The sequence below is a fragment of the Trachemys scripta genome, chromosome 3, assembly GCF_013100865.1.
Source record: "Trachemys scripta elegans isolate TJP31775 chromosome 3, CAS_Tse_1.0, whole genome shotgun sequence".
NCBI lineage: Eukaryota > Metazoa > Chordata > Testudines > Emydidae > Trachemys > Trachemys scripta.
In genome coordinates this window covers 2,858,647-2,876,546 of record NC_048300.1, presented here as the reverse complement: position 1 = coordinate 2,876,546, position 17,900 = coordinate 2,858,647, and the positions used below count along the sequence as shown (strand labels likewise).

Below are 17,900 nucleotides of genomic sequence, written 5' to 3'. Positions count from 1 at the left end.
AGGCTGGAGGGGGCGGGATTGGGACTGGGCCCGGGGGGGGGTGCCAGGACTGGGCAGGTGCTAGGCTGGAGGGGGCGGGGCCTGGTTGCCAAGAGGCGGGGCCCGCGCGCGCTCGCGCACCGCCCGGCGCGCTCAGAGTCCCGCCTCCCGCTGTGTGCTGGGCAATGGGAGCACTAACCCCGCCCCCTCTCCGCGGCCACCAGCGCTCCCTGGGATTGGCTGCCCGGCTGGAGGAGTCCATCCAATCCGAAGGCGCCGTGGGCGGCACTGCGCCTGCGCGGGGGATTTGAAAAGTCCGGCCCGGGCCGTTGAGCACGGAATTGGCTCTCGCTGACTGTCCCGTGCGGCCATGGAGCTCGCGGCTCGCGCGCGGTGAGGGGCTGGCGGGCCGGATCTCCCGGGGGGGGCTGGGGCGGAGCTGCTGCCCGCCGGCCTCGGCCCCAGCGATGGGAGGGAGCGGGCCCGCCGGGGGAGGCTGCTGGGGGTCCTCTGAGGAGGGGAGGGGCTAAGGGGGAGGCTGCCTGGGGGGAGGGGGGCTGTGGGAGAGGGGGAAGGGGACCGGCTTCCCTGGAGGGAGGGGCTGAGGGGGAGGGGGCAGGCTGCTGGGAGGTGGGGGGCTGAGGGAGAGCGGGAGGGGAGCCGGCTGTCTGCGGGGGGGGAGGGACTGTCACATCTTTGTGTTGTGGGTGCCTGACCCCTGGGTTTTCCCTTGCCCCTCTCCTTAGTTGCTGCTCTGTGCCTAACTTTTGTGCATGTTGCAGGATGTTTGAAGCCCAGATACAGAGCTATCAAGGAGACGACCCCCTCGATCCCTGGGACAGGTTGGCATTTGCATTGCTTTCCTAATCGCATGACTCCTAAAACACTGCAGGTGCCACATCAGTGACATGTTCCTCTTGTTCCAGATACCTGCAATGGGTGGAAAGTGCTTTCCCGCTTCAAGGCGGACAGGGATGCTTGTCCGCTTCGTTAGAGCAGCTTGTGAAAGTGTTTATCAGTGAGGAGAGGTACCACCAGGATCCGAGATTCGTTAAGTACTGCATTAAACTAGTAGGTACACTTAGATATGTACTAAGAAGTGAAAATATGTGGGGAATTTACCGGTGTCAGAAATAATTTGAATTAAGGCTGTTGATTAATTGCAGTTAACTCATGTAATTAACTCAAAAAATTAATTGGAATTAAAAAATCTGTTTCTATTGCACTGTTAAACAATAGAATACCAACTTAAATGTATTATATATTTTGGCTGTTTCTCCATGTTGATGTATATATTCTGTGTTGTAATTCAAATCAAAGTATATATTTTTATTACAAATATTTGCACTGTGAAAATGATAAACAAAAGAGAGTATTTTTTTAATTCACTTTATCCAAAGACTGTAGTACAATCTGTCATGAAAGTGCAACTTACAAATGTAGAGTTTAGTTGTTGCATAACTGCACTCAAAACCAAAACCACTTCAGAGCCTACAAGTCCACTCAGTCCTACTTCTTGTTCAGCCGATCACTAAGACAAATAAGTTTGTTTACATTTGCAGGAGAAAATACTGCCAGCTTTGTATTAAAGAAAGAGCATGAGTTAAGTGAGTTCAAGGAAATAAAGATAGGATTACAAGTAAAACAAAATAGTCTTTCTAATAGCTAAGACTTAACAAGCTACTATCTTGGTTCAAAATAAATTCCTTATCACGTTTCCCACAAGATGACTCAAAATGGCTAACCGTACTTTTGACCAGGACCTCTTCCCAGAATAACAAAGGGTTGGCTTCCCATGTTTCCCCAAGTGAAAGATCTTAGGTGCTCTCTTTCCCTTACTGTATAGTCCAGTCCCAGAGACTCCAACTGTCCCCATGGTTGGGTTCAAGGACTCCTCTTTCTCAGCTTGCAAAGCACTTCCCTCCTGCACTCGTCCAGTGATGGATGCCTAAAATGGCTCTCTGTCCTTGCTTGTCTCTCAAAGTTTGATGACCTTGCTTTAGAAGGCAGGAACCCCTCCTCTGTACGCTGCTTGCTGTGTGCATGAGGAAGCTGAACTCAAGCTGTTCTTCCTTTTCTGTGGGCTTCCCATCCCCCTGTACGTAAATGGAGCTTCCATTATTTTGATTCCACCATGCTTAATTTACATATGAGACCAGTAAATAGCTACCCACAATCCTGTCTGGGTGGGAATTGTTCCTTCTTGTGTTTGGCGTGCACAAATTTTAAAACAGAATATCAATGAGTATTAATGTCATTGTTCAATGTATGCATTAATAACCAATGTTACAGGCATTCGTAATAGACCTTACATAATACACTAATATTGTATGCAATCAGGTTATTCAGTTGCTTATTATCTGAGGGTCAGACACCCTCCACCCCACGCCACCCCCACCTCCCTTATAGCTCAGGTAAAGTTTCTCTTCCCTGCTGGAGTGTAGACACACTTATCAGATAAACAAAGCTAACATGTAAATGCATTCTCCTTGACTTACTTTCAAACTGCCTGGTGGATAAACCCTAATTCCTTTGTTTAGGGAGGGATAACTCCTGTTTAACTAGAAAATACACTTCTTCAGTTATGTCCATAGCTTTGCATCAGTTGCTTGCACCTACCTTACACAATATTAATAACAGTGAGCCATATGCTTTCCAATGAGCTATTACATGACACATCTTTACTCACCAATAAAACATACAGAATTTTAACATATTGTGTGCAGAATTCTTAATTTTTTGGCACACTTCCTCAGGAGGAACATCTCAGATATAGATTATAATAGTGAGTTGGGGTACACTGGGCTAGTCAGGCCAGCTGAAACTCACTGCTAGATATCAGGGTGCCTCTTGAGCTGTTCTTAATGTTGCACTAACATCGCATTTTTAAATCCTAGTGTAGACGAGGCCATTGGGGGGCAGGAGTCCACACAACAACACTGACTTCAAATGTTAGTCTGTCTTAATGAAGCTTGAGAGGGTTTTTCAGTTTTGTTCCGTTAATATGATTGGAGAAATACCCTTTCTACCCACCAAGTGCTTGAGAGGTGGGCTTCTGGGCAGCATGGCTTACTTCCTCCTTCCTCAAAGTTTTCCTCTGTATCAGAAAAGTGGCTCAATTGTGCTACTAGAAAAAAGGATAGTCTTTCATGTGTAATGTATGGGATTTCTAGGTATGCCATAGACATAAGAAACAAACAGTTTTGTAATGGGGAAGGCTGAATTTATAGACAGGAAAAAGTGATGCGCGCTTTTTTTTTTTGTTCTTTTAATGTGCCAATGGGTATATATGTTATGTTCTGTAGGCAGAATTCATCAGTGCTCCTAGTCAATTTTTTGACTATATCTACAGCCAAGGAGTTGGTACTAGGACATCTGCTTTGTACATTGCTTGGGCTCAACAGCTTGAAACTGAAGGGAATATACAGCATGCTGGTGCTGTTCTTCAAAAGGGTATTCATAACCAGGCAGAACCAATGGAAAATCTGCAAGAACAATACAGGTAATTTTTATTATTTGCTCTTTCTTGGCACGCACATCTTGCAAATAGGAACTGTTCAAAATGTGGTATTCAGTGAAATACTGAACCTGCCTAAATATACATCTTCCAGCAGGGTAAAGACAACTGAATTTCCTGTAAAAAGGTTCACATAAGCTAAACATCAACACTGCCTCACTGTTCAATATGTCTAGACTTGTGGGTTACCTTTTTCTACTGACACTGAAGAGAGTTGGACTGCAGTGTCTTATTTTTGAAGATACAAGGGGTCAGGAACTTAAGAACATAAGAACGGCCATACTGGTTCAGACCAAAGGTCCATCTAGCCCAGTCTTCCGATAGTGCCCAGTGCCAGGTGCCCCAGAGGGAATGAACAGGTAATCATCAAGTGATCCATTCCCTGTTGCTCATTCCCAGCTTCTGGCAAACAGAGGCTAGGGACGCCGTTGATGGATCTATCCTCCATGAATTTATTTTGTTCTTTTTTGAACCCTGTTACAGTCTTGGCCTTCACAACATCCTCTAGCAAAGAGTTCCACAGGTTGACTGTGCATTGTATGCTATACTTCCTTTTGTTTGTTTTACACCTGCTGCCTATTAATTTCATTTGGTGGCCCCTAGTTCTTGTGTTATGAGAAGGCATAAATAACACTTTCTCCACCCCAGTCATGATTTTATAGATCTCAATCATATCCCCCCTTAGTCGTCTCTTTTCCAAGCTGAACAGTCCCAGTCTTATTAATCTCTCCTCAAATGGCAGCTGTTCTGTACACCTAATAATTTTTGTTGCACTTCTTTGAATGTTTTCCAGTTCCAATATAACTTGTCAAGGTTTTTGTTTCTCTTATTGTTGGCATGTGGCTGATCCACTGGTCTGCCCTGTATGGTGTCATTTTTACTGCATAGGTCCATTTTAAAGAACAAAATAGCCTGGTCCACTTCAATTAACAAGCTTTGGAAGTACTCTGTGGGACACTTCCGTTATAATGGAGACTCAATTCATGTGTCACTAGATTAGCCAATTGTTATCATGCTGTTACAGTCCAGCTTTTCCTTTACCATAATCTTGCTATGAAAGGCCTAGTTCATCACTACTATAAGCAGAGATACCTCTTGTGAAATCAAAGGTGTGGCGTCCACGTATGCCAGTGGTGAATTTGGCCCTTAATCTTTGATTTTTGGTCTTAGTCTATTAAAAATCAACCTTAACTAACTTTCATCTCTCTTCAATCTAGACTGTTCCAGAGTCGTATCCCTCAAAGTCATCCATTGACGCAAGGTGAGGCTAATGCTGAACTATCCATGAACTACGCTCACTTAAATGGAATATCTTGCCATAGTGTTTTTAATGTAGGTTTGGGTAAACCCCAAGATAGATTCAGCTTTTTGGAACTCTAAGGCTTATTTCCCTTATAAGATACCTGCATAAGATGTGTAGCCATGTTTGCGGCTTCTGCTTCTTCCTCCCCTAATTGTTTCATAATCTTAGGGAGTTTTGCTCCCCCCCCCCAAAAAAAAAAAAAAAGTGTGTGTGTGTGGCGGGGAATTACTGCAGGCTTCCTTAGTACCAACTCATCTGAGAGCAGGGCTATACTTCAAATTTACAATGGCACAGCTGCACCAGTGCAGCTGCGCTGCTAGAGTGTCTTCACCAGACAGAGAGAGAGCTCTCCCATTGGCTTAATAACCACCTCCGTAAGAGGCAGTAGCTATGTCTGTGTGAGAGAAGCTCTCCCCCCTGACCTAGTGTTGTCTACGTGGGTGGGTTATGGTTGGTATAACTGTCACTCATGCAGTGAGGATTTTTCACAGTCCTGACCAACTTAGTTATGCTGAAGTAAGTATGTAGCGTAGACCAAGCCTGAGGCTTCCACTGGCAGGAACTCTTCAGTTACTAATGCTTTATGTGGAATACTGATTTGTATTGATTCTGTTCAATAAAACACCACATATTACAGCTGTAATAATAACCTTGCAGAAGGTCAGCCTTCAGAAGTTTCCAGTGATTACCTAATGCAGTAAAGCACTAACTGGCTAGAGCACAGGTGGGCAAACTACAGCCCAGGGGCCACATCCAGCTCTCCAGACATTTTAATCCAGCCCTTGAGCTCCTGCTGGGAAGCAGGGTCTGGGGCTTGCCCCGCTCCAGCCAGGGAGCAGGGTCGGGGTCTTGCCCCACTCCACATAGCTCCCAGAAGCAGTAGCATGTCCCCACTCTGTCTCCTACACGTAGGGGCAGCCAGGAGGATCCTCATGCTGCCCCCACCCCAAGCGCTGCCCCCCCCCCCCCCCCGCAGCTCCCATTGGCCGGGAACCACAGCCAATGGGAGCTGTAGGGGTGGCACCTGAGCACAGGGCAGCGTGCAGAGCCTCCTGGTCGCGCCTCCGCATTGGCGCCGGAGGGGGGACATGCCGCTGTTGCTGGGAGCTGCTTGAGGTAAGCGCTGCCCGGAGTCTGCTCCCCCTGACTCCCTCCCGTGCCCCAACCCCTGCCCCAGCCCTGATCCCCCTCCGAACCCCTCAGTCCCAGCCCCGAGCACTCTCCTGCACCCCCAACTCCTCAGCCCGCACCCCCAGCTGGAGCCCTCCTGCACCCCAACCTCCAATTTTGTGAGCATTCGTGGCCCACCATACAATTTTTCCATACCTAGATGTGGCCCTTGGGCCAAAAAGTTTGTTAATGTAGTCACTTGAGTATCTAAGGTTATAGAAACTACATTGTCAATGTATTTTTCTGAGACCTCTGTAGAGGTTCGTAGGTTTCAGACTGGGGATTTGATTCTTGCTATTGTTAATGGATAACAGACTTTTTTTTTTTTTATAGCTTAGTAATGTCCTTAAATATAAAATATCATCTATGTTGTCTGTTCTAGTTGCTGCCTTAAAACAACTTCACAATTTCCAGACTCCAAATCAAATGGCTCCTAGAAAAGATGTCTCAGAATCTGATGACCCAGCCTGTCTCTCCAAAAGTCAGGTATCTCTCAACTTCTAAAATCAAAGACTTGAGAAAAGATCATCTTGGTGATTCCCATGGCCAGTGCATGATCATGTTAATAAGAGTTGAACAACTGAAGTCTGGATCACAAACTATTTTAGAGGCCTACAGGATAAATTCAAGATGGTGAAATCTGAGTAAACGGACCACCCTCTGCCACCTCCAACAAACATGGTATTTCGGATACTTGGGGAGCAATAGTGCCTTAACATAAATGTACAGACAAGCTAGTATCAGGACACAATTCCTAGCCATCTTTAACCCACAAATTTCCATATATTAGACGCAAAGAGTGATCTAGCTAGTATACTTCAGTAGTAGGGCAGGTTACATAAATTGCAACAGCTACATAAATTTTGATTCTTGGTATAAAGATCAAATAAAAGTAATTACATGTATTTCAAATATGAAAACTTCTGACAGGGTTAAGAAAATAGCTACAAGAGTGATTTAAGATCTCAATCTCACTGAATAGCAGGTTTTTAAAGTAGTACATAAGAATGGCAATACTGGGTCAGACCAAAGGCCCATCAAGCCCAGTATCCTTTCTTCTGACAGTGGCCAATGTCAGGTGCCTCAGAGGGAATGAACAGAACAGGGCAATTAACATGTGATCCATCCCCCGTCGCTCATTCCCAGCTTCTGGCAAACAGAGGTTGGGACACCATCCCTGCCCCTCCTGGCTAATAGCTATTGATGGACCTATCCTCCATGAATTTATCTTATTCTTTTTTGAACCCGGTTATAGTCTTTGCCTTCACAACCACCTTTTGGCAAAGAGTTCCACAGGTTGACTGTGTTGTGTGAAGAAATACTTAATTTATTTGTTTTTTTTGGTTTTTTTGTTAAACCTGCTGCCTATTAATTTCATTTGGTGACCCCTAGTTCTTGTAAAGTAAAATCTAATTTATCCAATAAATGGTTGAGGTGACTCAACTATGTTCTACAAGTACCTATGTGGGAAGAAGATTCTGATAGCAGAAGGCTCTTTAATCTAGCAGAGAAAGGCATAATAAGACCTGATGGCTGGAAACTGAAACTAGACACATCTTGTCTAGAAACAAGGTGTTATGAGGGCTTGTCTACACTTACCGGGGGATTGACGTGTGGCAATCAGTGCCCACTAAATTGACCGCAGATCACTCTCCCGTCAACTCCTGTACTCCAGATCGAGAAGAGTAAGGGCAGTTGATGGGAGAGCGTCTCCTGTCGACATCGCCTAGTGTGGACTCTGTGGTAAGTAGATCTAAGTTACGTCGACTTGAGTTACGCTATTCACATAACTCAAATTGCGTAGCTTAGATCGACTTTTCCCTTTAGTGTAGACAAGGCCTTAGAAGTGGTGGATCACCATTACCTGGAATCATCATCACTACTTGGAATCTTTAAATCAAGGTTTGAGGTCTTTCTAAAAGATCCTGTAGCTTAATCACTAGGAATGGGCTTGATGTAGGGATCACTAAATGAGATTCTATGGGCTGACTTTGAAGGTCAGACTAGAAAGATGATCCTAATGCCCTTAAAATCCATGGGTTTGAAAAATGCCAAGGTCTTTCCTGAGTTCTATTTGATCTACAACCTACCTACCTAACCCAGTAATCAAAATTACTACCTTAGTTTACCTTGTATTGTCAACAGTGAATCTAATTTGCCATCATGCTGCCCATATTATCTAGCTTGGTTAGGTTCCTTTGGTCTTGACCAACCTAATTTTGTCCTTGGCAAGCTTTGCTCCCTCACTGGCTGCCCCTGCTTCCAGATCACTGCTGATCCTAAAACAGAACTTTGTGCACCCTGCTGTTAGCCTCTTGTATAATGAAAACTTGACCTGTTTTCCTACTTCGTTTCTTAGATTGGTATTGGATTCATGACAGTACTTTACTTGTCAGATGCTGACTAGTTCTCTTCACAGCCTCTTGTGAATGACTCCATCAATTGGTTTTCCTTAATCCACTATTAAGTCCTTTCTGCATGTACTACAAAACCGAGTTGGTTATATTTTCAACCTTTCTCTGTGGTAGGGGAAGACTCTGGCAGCAGGACACTATGCAGAGTAGACTGGGGAGGTAGTGCATGGGTGTGTGGGGAGCCATATCTGGTACATACTCTAAGGGTTGAGATGTATCTTTACTTGCCTAAACAGTGCCTCACTGTCTGCACGGCTACTTATAATCTTGCCTGGAGGGCCGTGTAGTGCACATACTCAATACCTTGCTGTAAGGAGTGTTCAGTGTAGATATACCCTTATGTTAAATCTTTATTTGCTATTACAAGCTTCTGTGAACTGTAAAATGATCATACACTTAACTGAAATAATCGCATGCTATTCGTGTGTCCCGGTTGGGTCACAAGAAAGGACTTCGTGTAGTAACTGTGGCCCTGGCACTAGCACCTGCTGCAACTGTGGTGCAGCAGAGTAGAATGCTGTCTGGGGGTGGGGAGCCAGTGAGGGGACAGCTCGAGCTGAGGCGTAGGAGGCAGCTTGGAACGTACTCCAAGGGGGCAGTTGGAAGGTGGTTGGAGAAGGGGATGAAGAGAGGCTGGGCTGGGGTGAAAAGAGGATTGGCTAGAGGAAGCTGGACCATGAAGGGCACTGTGAAAGGAGCTCAGCCGGGAGGGGCACAAAGCCTAGGGCCAGTATACAAATCCCCCTCTTTGCACACTGAAGCTATAAGTTCTGGAACTGGTGCATAACCAACTATATCCAGATTTTCAGCAGCTTACTTTCTAGGCATCCAGAATACCATTGCCAATGCCCTCAGCAGACACTTGTCCCACATCTACAAAGGAGACCTGGACACTCGGGTCCTCCAAGACATATTCTAGAGATGGGGATGGCTACAGATCAATCTCTTCACCACCTCTGAAAAAACTGTCCTCTTCTGTTGGGGGGAGCTGGGTCACCACTCCTTGGGGGATGCCTTCCCTTTACTGTGGACGAGGAGTATGTTCTATGCCTTTCCTCCAGTGCCCTTAATTCTAAGGGTGATGAACAAAATCAGGCAGGTCAAAGCTAGAGTTATTCTCCTAGTACCTACCTGGCTAAGCTTGGCACCGTCCGTTACATGCTTAAACTTTGTATCCAGTCATCAACCAAGCTCCTGACCATTCCTCATCTCCTGTCTCAGGAGGCGGGGTGTGTTCTTAACCCCCAGCCTGGTGGTTCTGTCTCTCAGAGCCTAGGTCCTGGATGGACCTCCACTATAGAAATTCCCTGCTCTATGGAGATGCCGCAGGTGTTACTAGACAGTAGAAAAACATCAATCCACGCTACTTAACTGCAAAAACGGAAGCTATTAACCCTCTCATGCGGTCATTACAATTTCTGGCCTGAATTGGTTCTCCTTTCTGGATTACTTGTCAGATCTGAAGACATCTGGTTTATCCCTCAGGTTGGTCAATATACACCTGGCTACCATATTAGCCTTTCATCCCCCAGTCAAGAGATTCTCTACTTTTGCTCATTTGGTATTGTTCAGAATTATTAAGGGTCTGAGTAATCTTTCCTCACATTAGACAGCCCACTCAATCCTGGGACTTCAATGTGGTTCTCAGTTACCTGACAAGACCTCTGTTTGAATCAATGGCTACTTGCTCCCTTAATTTAATTATGAAGATGGCCATCCTAGTTGCCATCATGTCAACCATAGGGTCGGGGAGATTAGTTAAGATGAACATCTGCTGTAACCTTAGGTAGGAACCTGGGCTGTGGACATAGAGACCTTAAGAACAATGAGGGGGAGGTTAGGCGGGGGGAGGAGGAATCTGCCATCAAAGCTCCAATCTGTCCATCTACTGGGGGTGTGGGGGGAAGTTCTCCCCAAAACCTCACTGTTCTCAGCAGGAATCCTATATCTATACACTGGGTTTTAGAATGGCCTCAGCCTTCTACTTGGATAGGACTAAGCAGTTCAGGAGATCAGCTAGACAGGTCTAAGGGGACTCCTGTTTCTGCTCAGACTTTTGAAATGGGTATCTACATCTGTTATGAGTGCAGGTGCTCAGCCCCCCAGGGCAGCAGTACATGCAACCAGATCGCAAGTGACCTCAACTGCAATTTTTGAAGAATATTCTGGTTTGGGAGATGTAGACCCCCTACCTCTTCTTCAGTCCATACGTTTTGGAAGCACTACACCCTGCTCCATATCCGATCTGCTGCAGCACTTGGATTTGCAGTACTGTCTTCAGTTTTGGATCTCGTTCTGAAGTCTCCTTGGGATACTGCTCAGAAGTCAACTGAAGTGGAGCACCCACGGGGACACTACATGAAGGAAATATTACTCATCCTGTGCAGGAGCTGTAGTTCTTCAAGATGTGTTCCTGTGGGTGCTCCACTCCTGCCCTTCTTCCTCTCTGCTTTGGTTGTGTGTCACAGCACACTATTACTGAAAAATTGCTTACTTTCTCATTTTTACCATATAATAAAATCAATTGGAATATTTAATATTGTACTTACCTTTCAGTATATAGAGCAGTATAAACAAGTCAGGGTGTCTGTATGAAATTTTAGTTTGTACTGACTTCGCTAGTGTTTTTTATGTAGCCTGTTGTAAAACTAGGCAAATATCTAGATGAGTTGATGTATCCCCTGGAAGAACTCTACATACCCCCAGGGCTATGGGTACCCCTGCTTGAGAACCATTAGTTTAAAACCCACAGCCAGTTGTAGATTACTCATTTGCCACACAGTTGTTCTGGAGGTGTTGAAAACCTGACTTTCACTCAAGTACATGAGGCTTTGTGATCAAATGGCAGACTTGTGCTCCACTTGCTTACAGTCCTGCTTGCTGGTGCTGAAGTCACTATGCCCACAAATACACCCCTTAAAGAAGTACAGGCCACATGGGGTTTGGGGTGTGTGGTTTGGTGTGGTGTGTTTTTTTTTTTTTTTTTTTAAAAAAAAAAAAAAAAAAAATTTGGCAGCAGCTAGGAATCCCTGAAATTCTGTATTGCAGGACACAATGCTTGCCATTATTAATAATAATAATAATAATAAAAAGGCAGCTACCACCAGTCATCTTATGATGTTGACATCCATGCTTTCTTCTGATTTGATAGTGCTGTATCTTTTGAATTATTTTTAAGGATATGTGCTGTACCGGTCTGTCGCACCTTACGCTGAGGTTACATTCTGCAGTCAGTGCGTAAAGTCAAAATTGCGTATAGTCAAAATTGCGTATAGTCAAAATTGCATTGAGTGTAATTGTGGGCAGAATCACCCGCACTACGGGTACAGTATTAAAATTGTTATTTTTCTTTGTTTTTTTTTTTTGTTTTTGTTTTTTGCCGCCCGCGTAAAGCTGAAATCGTGCATGTTAAATGCACGTAAGATGCGACACCTGTAATTCACTTCTGTGGATAGGACTGCTTAAAAACTGCCTGTATCCCCAGTTCATCTTTAGTAAGTGCTTTAAGAGCCTTTCTGTTAACCATTTGTTCCTCTTCAATCCCATTCAAAACTCTGCATTCGCCATTGCCACCACTTTCCCAACCATTAGAGCCTCTGTGAAGTAGTTTATGAACTCCAGCTGAGTTGCATTGTTTGCAGTAATAAAATCATTTGTTTCTGTTGCTTTTACCATTAGACGCATCATTGTACGTACATATATTTTTGGTGTAGTACTCACTGTGATAGTGTCATGTGCGCAAGGGTCTTTTGGGCTAATGCACCTACTTTACTTTCCATGCAACATTCTCACTAAGTGACTGCTTCATACAGTTTCTCGCCAGTCTCATATGTGAAAACTGCTTACGGGATGCCCTTGGGCTTCCGGCTTACCACAGAAGAAGCAGCTGTTCTTGAAAAATGTATCATGGGACCTAGTATAAGGGGAGTCTTGCCCACAGCTGGCACTTGTCCCAGCATCTTCACATTTTTTTTTCTTATGCTCCATGTACTTCTTCTCCAGTCTTGCCCAATTCAGTTTATGGGTGCAGTTCTTATAGCATGTAAGGTACCACCAAGTGTTTGGTTAACCAGGCCCTCCGTGGTGGTATTCTCCAAAGATTCAGCTCCTAATCAGTATTCTTTGTCTCCCCAGTTGATGCCTAAGAACAATGACCAAAGTAAATGGATTTTGTTATAATTACGATCCCCATGTAATTTAATTTTTACGTAAGGATGTGCATGGATTCCAGTAACTGCTGTGGCGTGCTGATGTCTTAACCATTGCCTCATTACAACTTTTTGGCATAATAAACAAAACCGATAATTAGGGCTGTCAAGCAATTAAAAAAATTAATTGTGCTGTTAAACAATAATAGAATACCATTTATTTAAATATTTTTGGATGTTTTCCACTTTTTCAAATATACTAATTTCATTTACAACACAGAATACAAAGTGTATAGTGCTCACTTTATATTTTTGATTACAAATATTTGCACTGTAAAAAAAGAAACAAAAGAAATAGTATTTCAATTCACCTAATACAAATACTGTAATGCAGTCTCTTTATCATGAAAGTTGAACTTACAAATGTAGAATTATGTACAAAAAACATGCACTTTAAAAACAAAACCATGTAAAACTTTAGAGCCTACAAGTCCACTCAGTCCTACTTCTTGTTCAGCCAATCGCTTCAGCCACTATTCCAAAGGATGAGTGTCCATGCTGATGATGGGTTCTGCTTGACAACAATCCAAAGCAGTGCAGACAGACACATGTTCATTTTCATTATCTGAGTCAGATGCTACCAGCAGAAGGTTGATTTTCTTTTTTTGGTGGTTCAGGTTCTGTAGTTTCTGCATCGTAGTGTTGCTCTTTTAAGACTTCTGAAAGTATACTCCACACCTCATCCCTCTCAGATTTTGGAAGGTACTTTAGCTTCTTAAACATTGGGTTGAGTGCTGTAGCTATCTTTAGAAATCTCATGTTGGTACCTTCTTTGTGTTTTGTTAAATCTGCAGTGAAAGTGTTCTTAAAATGAACAACATGTGCTGGCTCATCATCTGAGCCTGCTATAACATGAAATATATGGCAGAATGTGGGTAAAACAGAGGAGGAGACATACAATTCTCTCCGAAGGAGTTCAGTCACAAATTTAATTAATGCATTATTTTTTAATGAGCATCATCAGCATGGAAGCATGTCCTCTGGCATGGTGGCCAAAGCATGATGGGGTATATGAATGTTTAGTGTATCTGGCATGTAAATACCTTGAAATGCTGGCTACAAAAGTGCCATGTGAACGCCTGTTCTAAATATCAGGTGACATTGTAAATAAGAAGCGGGTAGCATTAACTACTGAGTGGATTTGTAAGCTCTAAAGTTTTATATGGTCTTGTTTTTGAGTGCAGTTATATAATTAAAAAAAAAAAACCCTTATGTTACTAAGTTGAACTTTCACGATAAAGAGATCGCACTACAATACTTGTGTGAGGTGAATTGCAAAATACTATTTCTTTTGTTTATCGTTTTTAATGTAATCAAAAATAATATTAAGTGAGCACTGTACACTTTGTATTCTCTGTAATTGAAATCAATATATTTGAAAACTTAGAAAAGAGCTTTTACATGATACCCAGCTTGCCCCCTTTGTCACATTATATTATCAAAATTTCCACCCTTTGGTGGAGGAACTGGCAGCTGGGGCCTGGAGGCATCAAGTCCTCCCTGAGTTACCCCTTCTCCCTGTGATTGCACAGAGGGGGACACCATTGATTAAAATTATGATTCTGCAGATTTTTATCAACCAAATGATACTTTCCTTACCTTTCTATCGTTAACCAACCCATGAAATTACACATGTTCCCAGACTAAGAAGGTTTGTGACTGAATCTCAAGTGGAGTTAGGTACTCAGCTCTCTTTGAGAGGTGGGGCTTAGGCCACACCCCTCCCCTCAGCATTTACTATTAACTAGCTTAACCAGCTCCCTGTGCTCAGTATGCTGGCTTTTATTAATCCCATTCTTAGGCACCTGACTCTTCCCATGCATTGCGTAGGGAGCCTGAGTGCCTAACTTGGGGGTTGTGAATTACACTAAGGTCTGGTCTGCACTTAAAATTTAGATTAACATAGCTACAGCGCTCAGAGGGGTGAAAAATCCAACCCCCCTGAGCAAGGTAGCTGTCACGTCTACACAGGGAATTAGGTCACAGCTAGCTTGACGGAAGAATGCTTCCTGGTGACCTGACATTGTACGGGGAGGTGGTGTTCCTACAGTGACTGAAAAACCCCTTCTAGTGGTAGCATTGCATCTGCATTATAGGGTTCTGCCAGTATAGATATGACACCATCGTTCTGCTGGGATAGTGTAGACATAAGCGGTGCAGTGCTAAAGTGTCCCTTGTGAATCCCACCCTCTGTATGATAAGTAACTGTAGCTGTTCTTAACTAATGACTCGGGCAGGTCTGAGCCCTTCTCCCTACCCCCCACGTGTGCCAGGATCTGGGGAAGTCCTGCTCCTCTGGGTGTGAAGCTAAGTAGCATACCGCGTGGAGTTGAGGGTGGTATGTAGCATGCACATAGCAACTGTGTGGTCTAGTGGAGAGAACAGTGGACTGGGACTCAGCAAACCTGGGCTCTATTTCTGGCTCGGCCACTGATCTGATGACTTTGGCCCAGGCATTTTAACCCCTGTGTGCCTCAGTTTTCCCCATTGGTACATTGCAGATAATGTTTCTCTCCTTGAGATCTATTGATGCAAAGTGCTAAGTAAGAGTCAGGTAGTATCATTACCCGGCCACAGTAGCAAATGAAGTGCACACTTACACGATGATTACACCTGCCTAAATGACCACCGCCTCCTATGGATGTTACTTTCTGTTTTTAAAAAAAAAAAAAAAACGCTGAGTAAACTAAATGACAAAAAAATCTTTGTTAACACAGAGTTACAGTTGCTGGGTGGTATTTTGTGTCCTTTAAGGATGTCAAGTTCAGCAAATTCAAACTTGTGAAAACCAGGAAATAGAGAATTACAGTACATACTCATGCCCTCTTTGAGCAGTGTCCCATTATGCTCATAAAACATACTCCTACTCTGCCTTTGCAATGGTCTGAACAGAAGTTACTTAAACCTGCTCTTCATTGAGTTTGGGGAAGGGGAAGGGAACGTATAGTGTTAAATGGTGCATAAGGGGGAAGGATTTGTAACGGGTTTAAAACTTAGTAGATGTGGTGTTGGTGTTGGCTAAGTGCAAGTCACACTCCTTTTCCACCTAACTGCTGACAGTCCCTAGTGCAAGAAGTCACCTGTACCCTGCTAGTGACACATCCTACACAACACAGCGCTGAAATGAAGTGTACTGGATCTCTCAAGGTTTGCATGCACTGCTTTTTCCTTTGATCTCTCCTACACGCAGGGCTCAGAGGAGGTGCTCATATATTACTCCTGAAGGCATTCTGTGCAAAAAAATAAATCTGTGCACAATATTTTAAAATTCTGCAAATTTTATTTGTCAAAATAACACTCCATAATCACACCAGTTTCAATGATTTTGGTAATTTATTTCAAAATATCTGTTAGCAAGTATGTCTGTAACAATACAGAGACACACAAAAATTCCCCCAGGACTCAGAGTTTTAAAGAAACCACTATGACTACCCAGTTCCTGTTTCTCTGCCCCTTCCCCCCAAGACAAGCTGGGGGGCCAGACACCCACAACCCCTCCCGCACAGAGCGCAGCCACAGTGCCACTCTCCCAATACATCCAAAATCCCTGCCCCCTAGAGCCCAATTGTCCGGGGGGGGGGGGGAGACAGCCCGGATACCTGCACCCTCTCCCCAAGTCCAGCCATGGGGCCCCCCCTTGCCCAGATACCCTCTCCCCCCGAACCCAGACCACCTGTCCCTTCTCCTCCCCCCTCCCCCCCCCCGAGCGCAGCTGTTGTCTCCCCAGACCAGACACCCGAGCCCAGGGACCCAGAGGGAGAAACAGCTTGATGCTTGGTCTCATGCTTTCATGGGAGTTTCCTGCATGCTGCCGTCTCCTTCCCTCAGGGTGTGCTGGGAACTGCAGCTGCCAGGAACCCTCTAGCTCTCTCCCCCTCCTCCTGACAGTATCTTTTATGTGGGAATTTGGGCTCTGCCGGGCCCAGCAGCCCCTAGTGGTGGCCAGCAGCACTGCAGCCCATTTCTGTGCGGGAAAGGATATTCTGCGTGCACGTCAATTTCTGCAATATTCTGCATTATGCAGTGGCTCAGAATTCCCCCAGGAGTAACAAATGCCCCCAGAGAGCTACAGCTCCCCACTTTGCCTCATATCACAATCACAGCTCTTCCAAACTGCTCTAATTAATCCATCCACCATTCAATACAGCTACACCTAACAGGGAAAGCTGCTAGAGGGCACGGAGATAATTCCCAATGGCTATTGCCAACTCCATGGGGGTTGTGGGCATGTACCTTAACGCTGTATTTCCTGTTTTTCACCAATTTGAGGTTTGCTAACTTGACGTTCTGGAAGGGTATGGCAATCTTAACTGTTAACTACGTTTTTTTTTTTCTTTCATTTAATGAAGTTCTGCATAGTTGTAGCTAATCAGTATTGGAATTGTCTTGGCCTATTCACACTTGTCAGCTAGACCGTTATAACTGAGGTTCCATCCATATTATGGGGGGGCTATGGTTATACTACACTCTGTCCCTAAAAAAGAAACCTCTAGATATGCATATAAATTGGATACGCTCTTCAGCTCAGTCATGCATGCTACACTCTTGCACTTCAATGGTTCAGCATGGGAACATGGTTAAAAGATGACTTGCTTCCACCTGCAGTGAAAAGCTTATGGACTACTTTGTGTTGAACTCCATTGTCGTAAATGGCTGCTGCAGCATGGTGTAGTGGTTGTGAATGGCGCTGGAGACTAAATTTTGCAACACGGTAAATCTCTGAAGGCCAGTGTAGGTGGGGGGTCCTCTCTCCACAGGGAGGAATAATGGTAGTGTGGTCTATCATCACTGTCTCACATTACTTGATAATGACCTTTGTGTCTCATAGGAGCAGAGTTGACTGGTTCTAAAAAGGGATCCGGTCTGGCTGGAAGACTGATGTGTGATGTAGAACTCTGAATGTAGTAATATAGAGGAGAAGCTGTGCAGTGGCAATCCTCTGCTCTGTCAGACCCATGTGCATTTCCAGTGTAGGGAGGGGATGAGGGAGCCATCACACTACCACACGGGGGCAATGAGAGGTAAACAAAATACAAGAGTGAGATTTGAGATTAAATGATCGAGGAGAAGAGACTGAGGAGGCTTCTGCTGCCCCCACAAGTCCCTCACTTAAACTAAGGCTTGGTCTACACTACCCCCCCCCAATTCGAACTAAGGTACGCAACTTCAGCTACGTGAATAACGTAGCTGAAGTCGAAGTACCTTAGTTCGAACTTACCTTGGTCCACACGCGGCAGGCAGGCTCCCCCGTCGACTCCGCGGTACTCCTCTCGCCGAGCTGGAGTACCGCAGTCGACGGCAAGCACTTC

General features: G+C 44.6%; 1 protein-coding gene across 1 annotated transcript in view; it reads left to right on the top strand.

Annotated features, from left to right (window-relative positions):
- Window positions 1-300: 300 nt before the first annotated feature.
- BUB1 (BUB1 mitotic checkpoint serine/threonine kinase) overlaps window positions 301-17,900 on the top strand; it is a 46,884-nt gene continuing 29,284 nt past the window's right edge. The window contains exons 1-6 of the mRNA XM_034763945.1: window positions 301-372; window positions 762-821; window positions 906-1,050; window positions 3,285-3,481; window positions 4,714-4,757; window positions 6,352-6,455. Coding sequence (XP_034619836.1) covers window positions 350-372; window positions 762-821; window positions 906-1,050; window positions 3,285-3,481; window positions 4,714-4,757; window positions 6,352-6,455 — 573 coding nt within the window. The 5' untranslated portion in view covers window positions 301-349. The remainder of the gene's footprint in view (window positions 373-761; window positions 822-905; window positions 1,051-3,284; window positions 3,482-4,713; window positions 4,758-6,351; window positions 6,456-17,900) is intronic.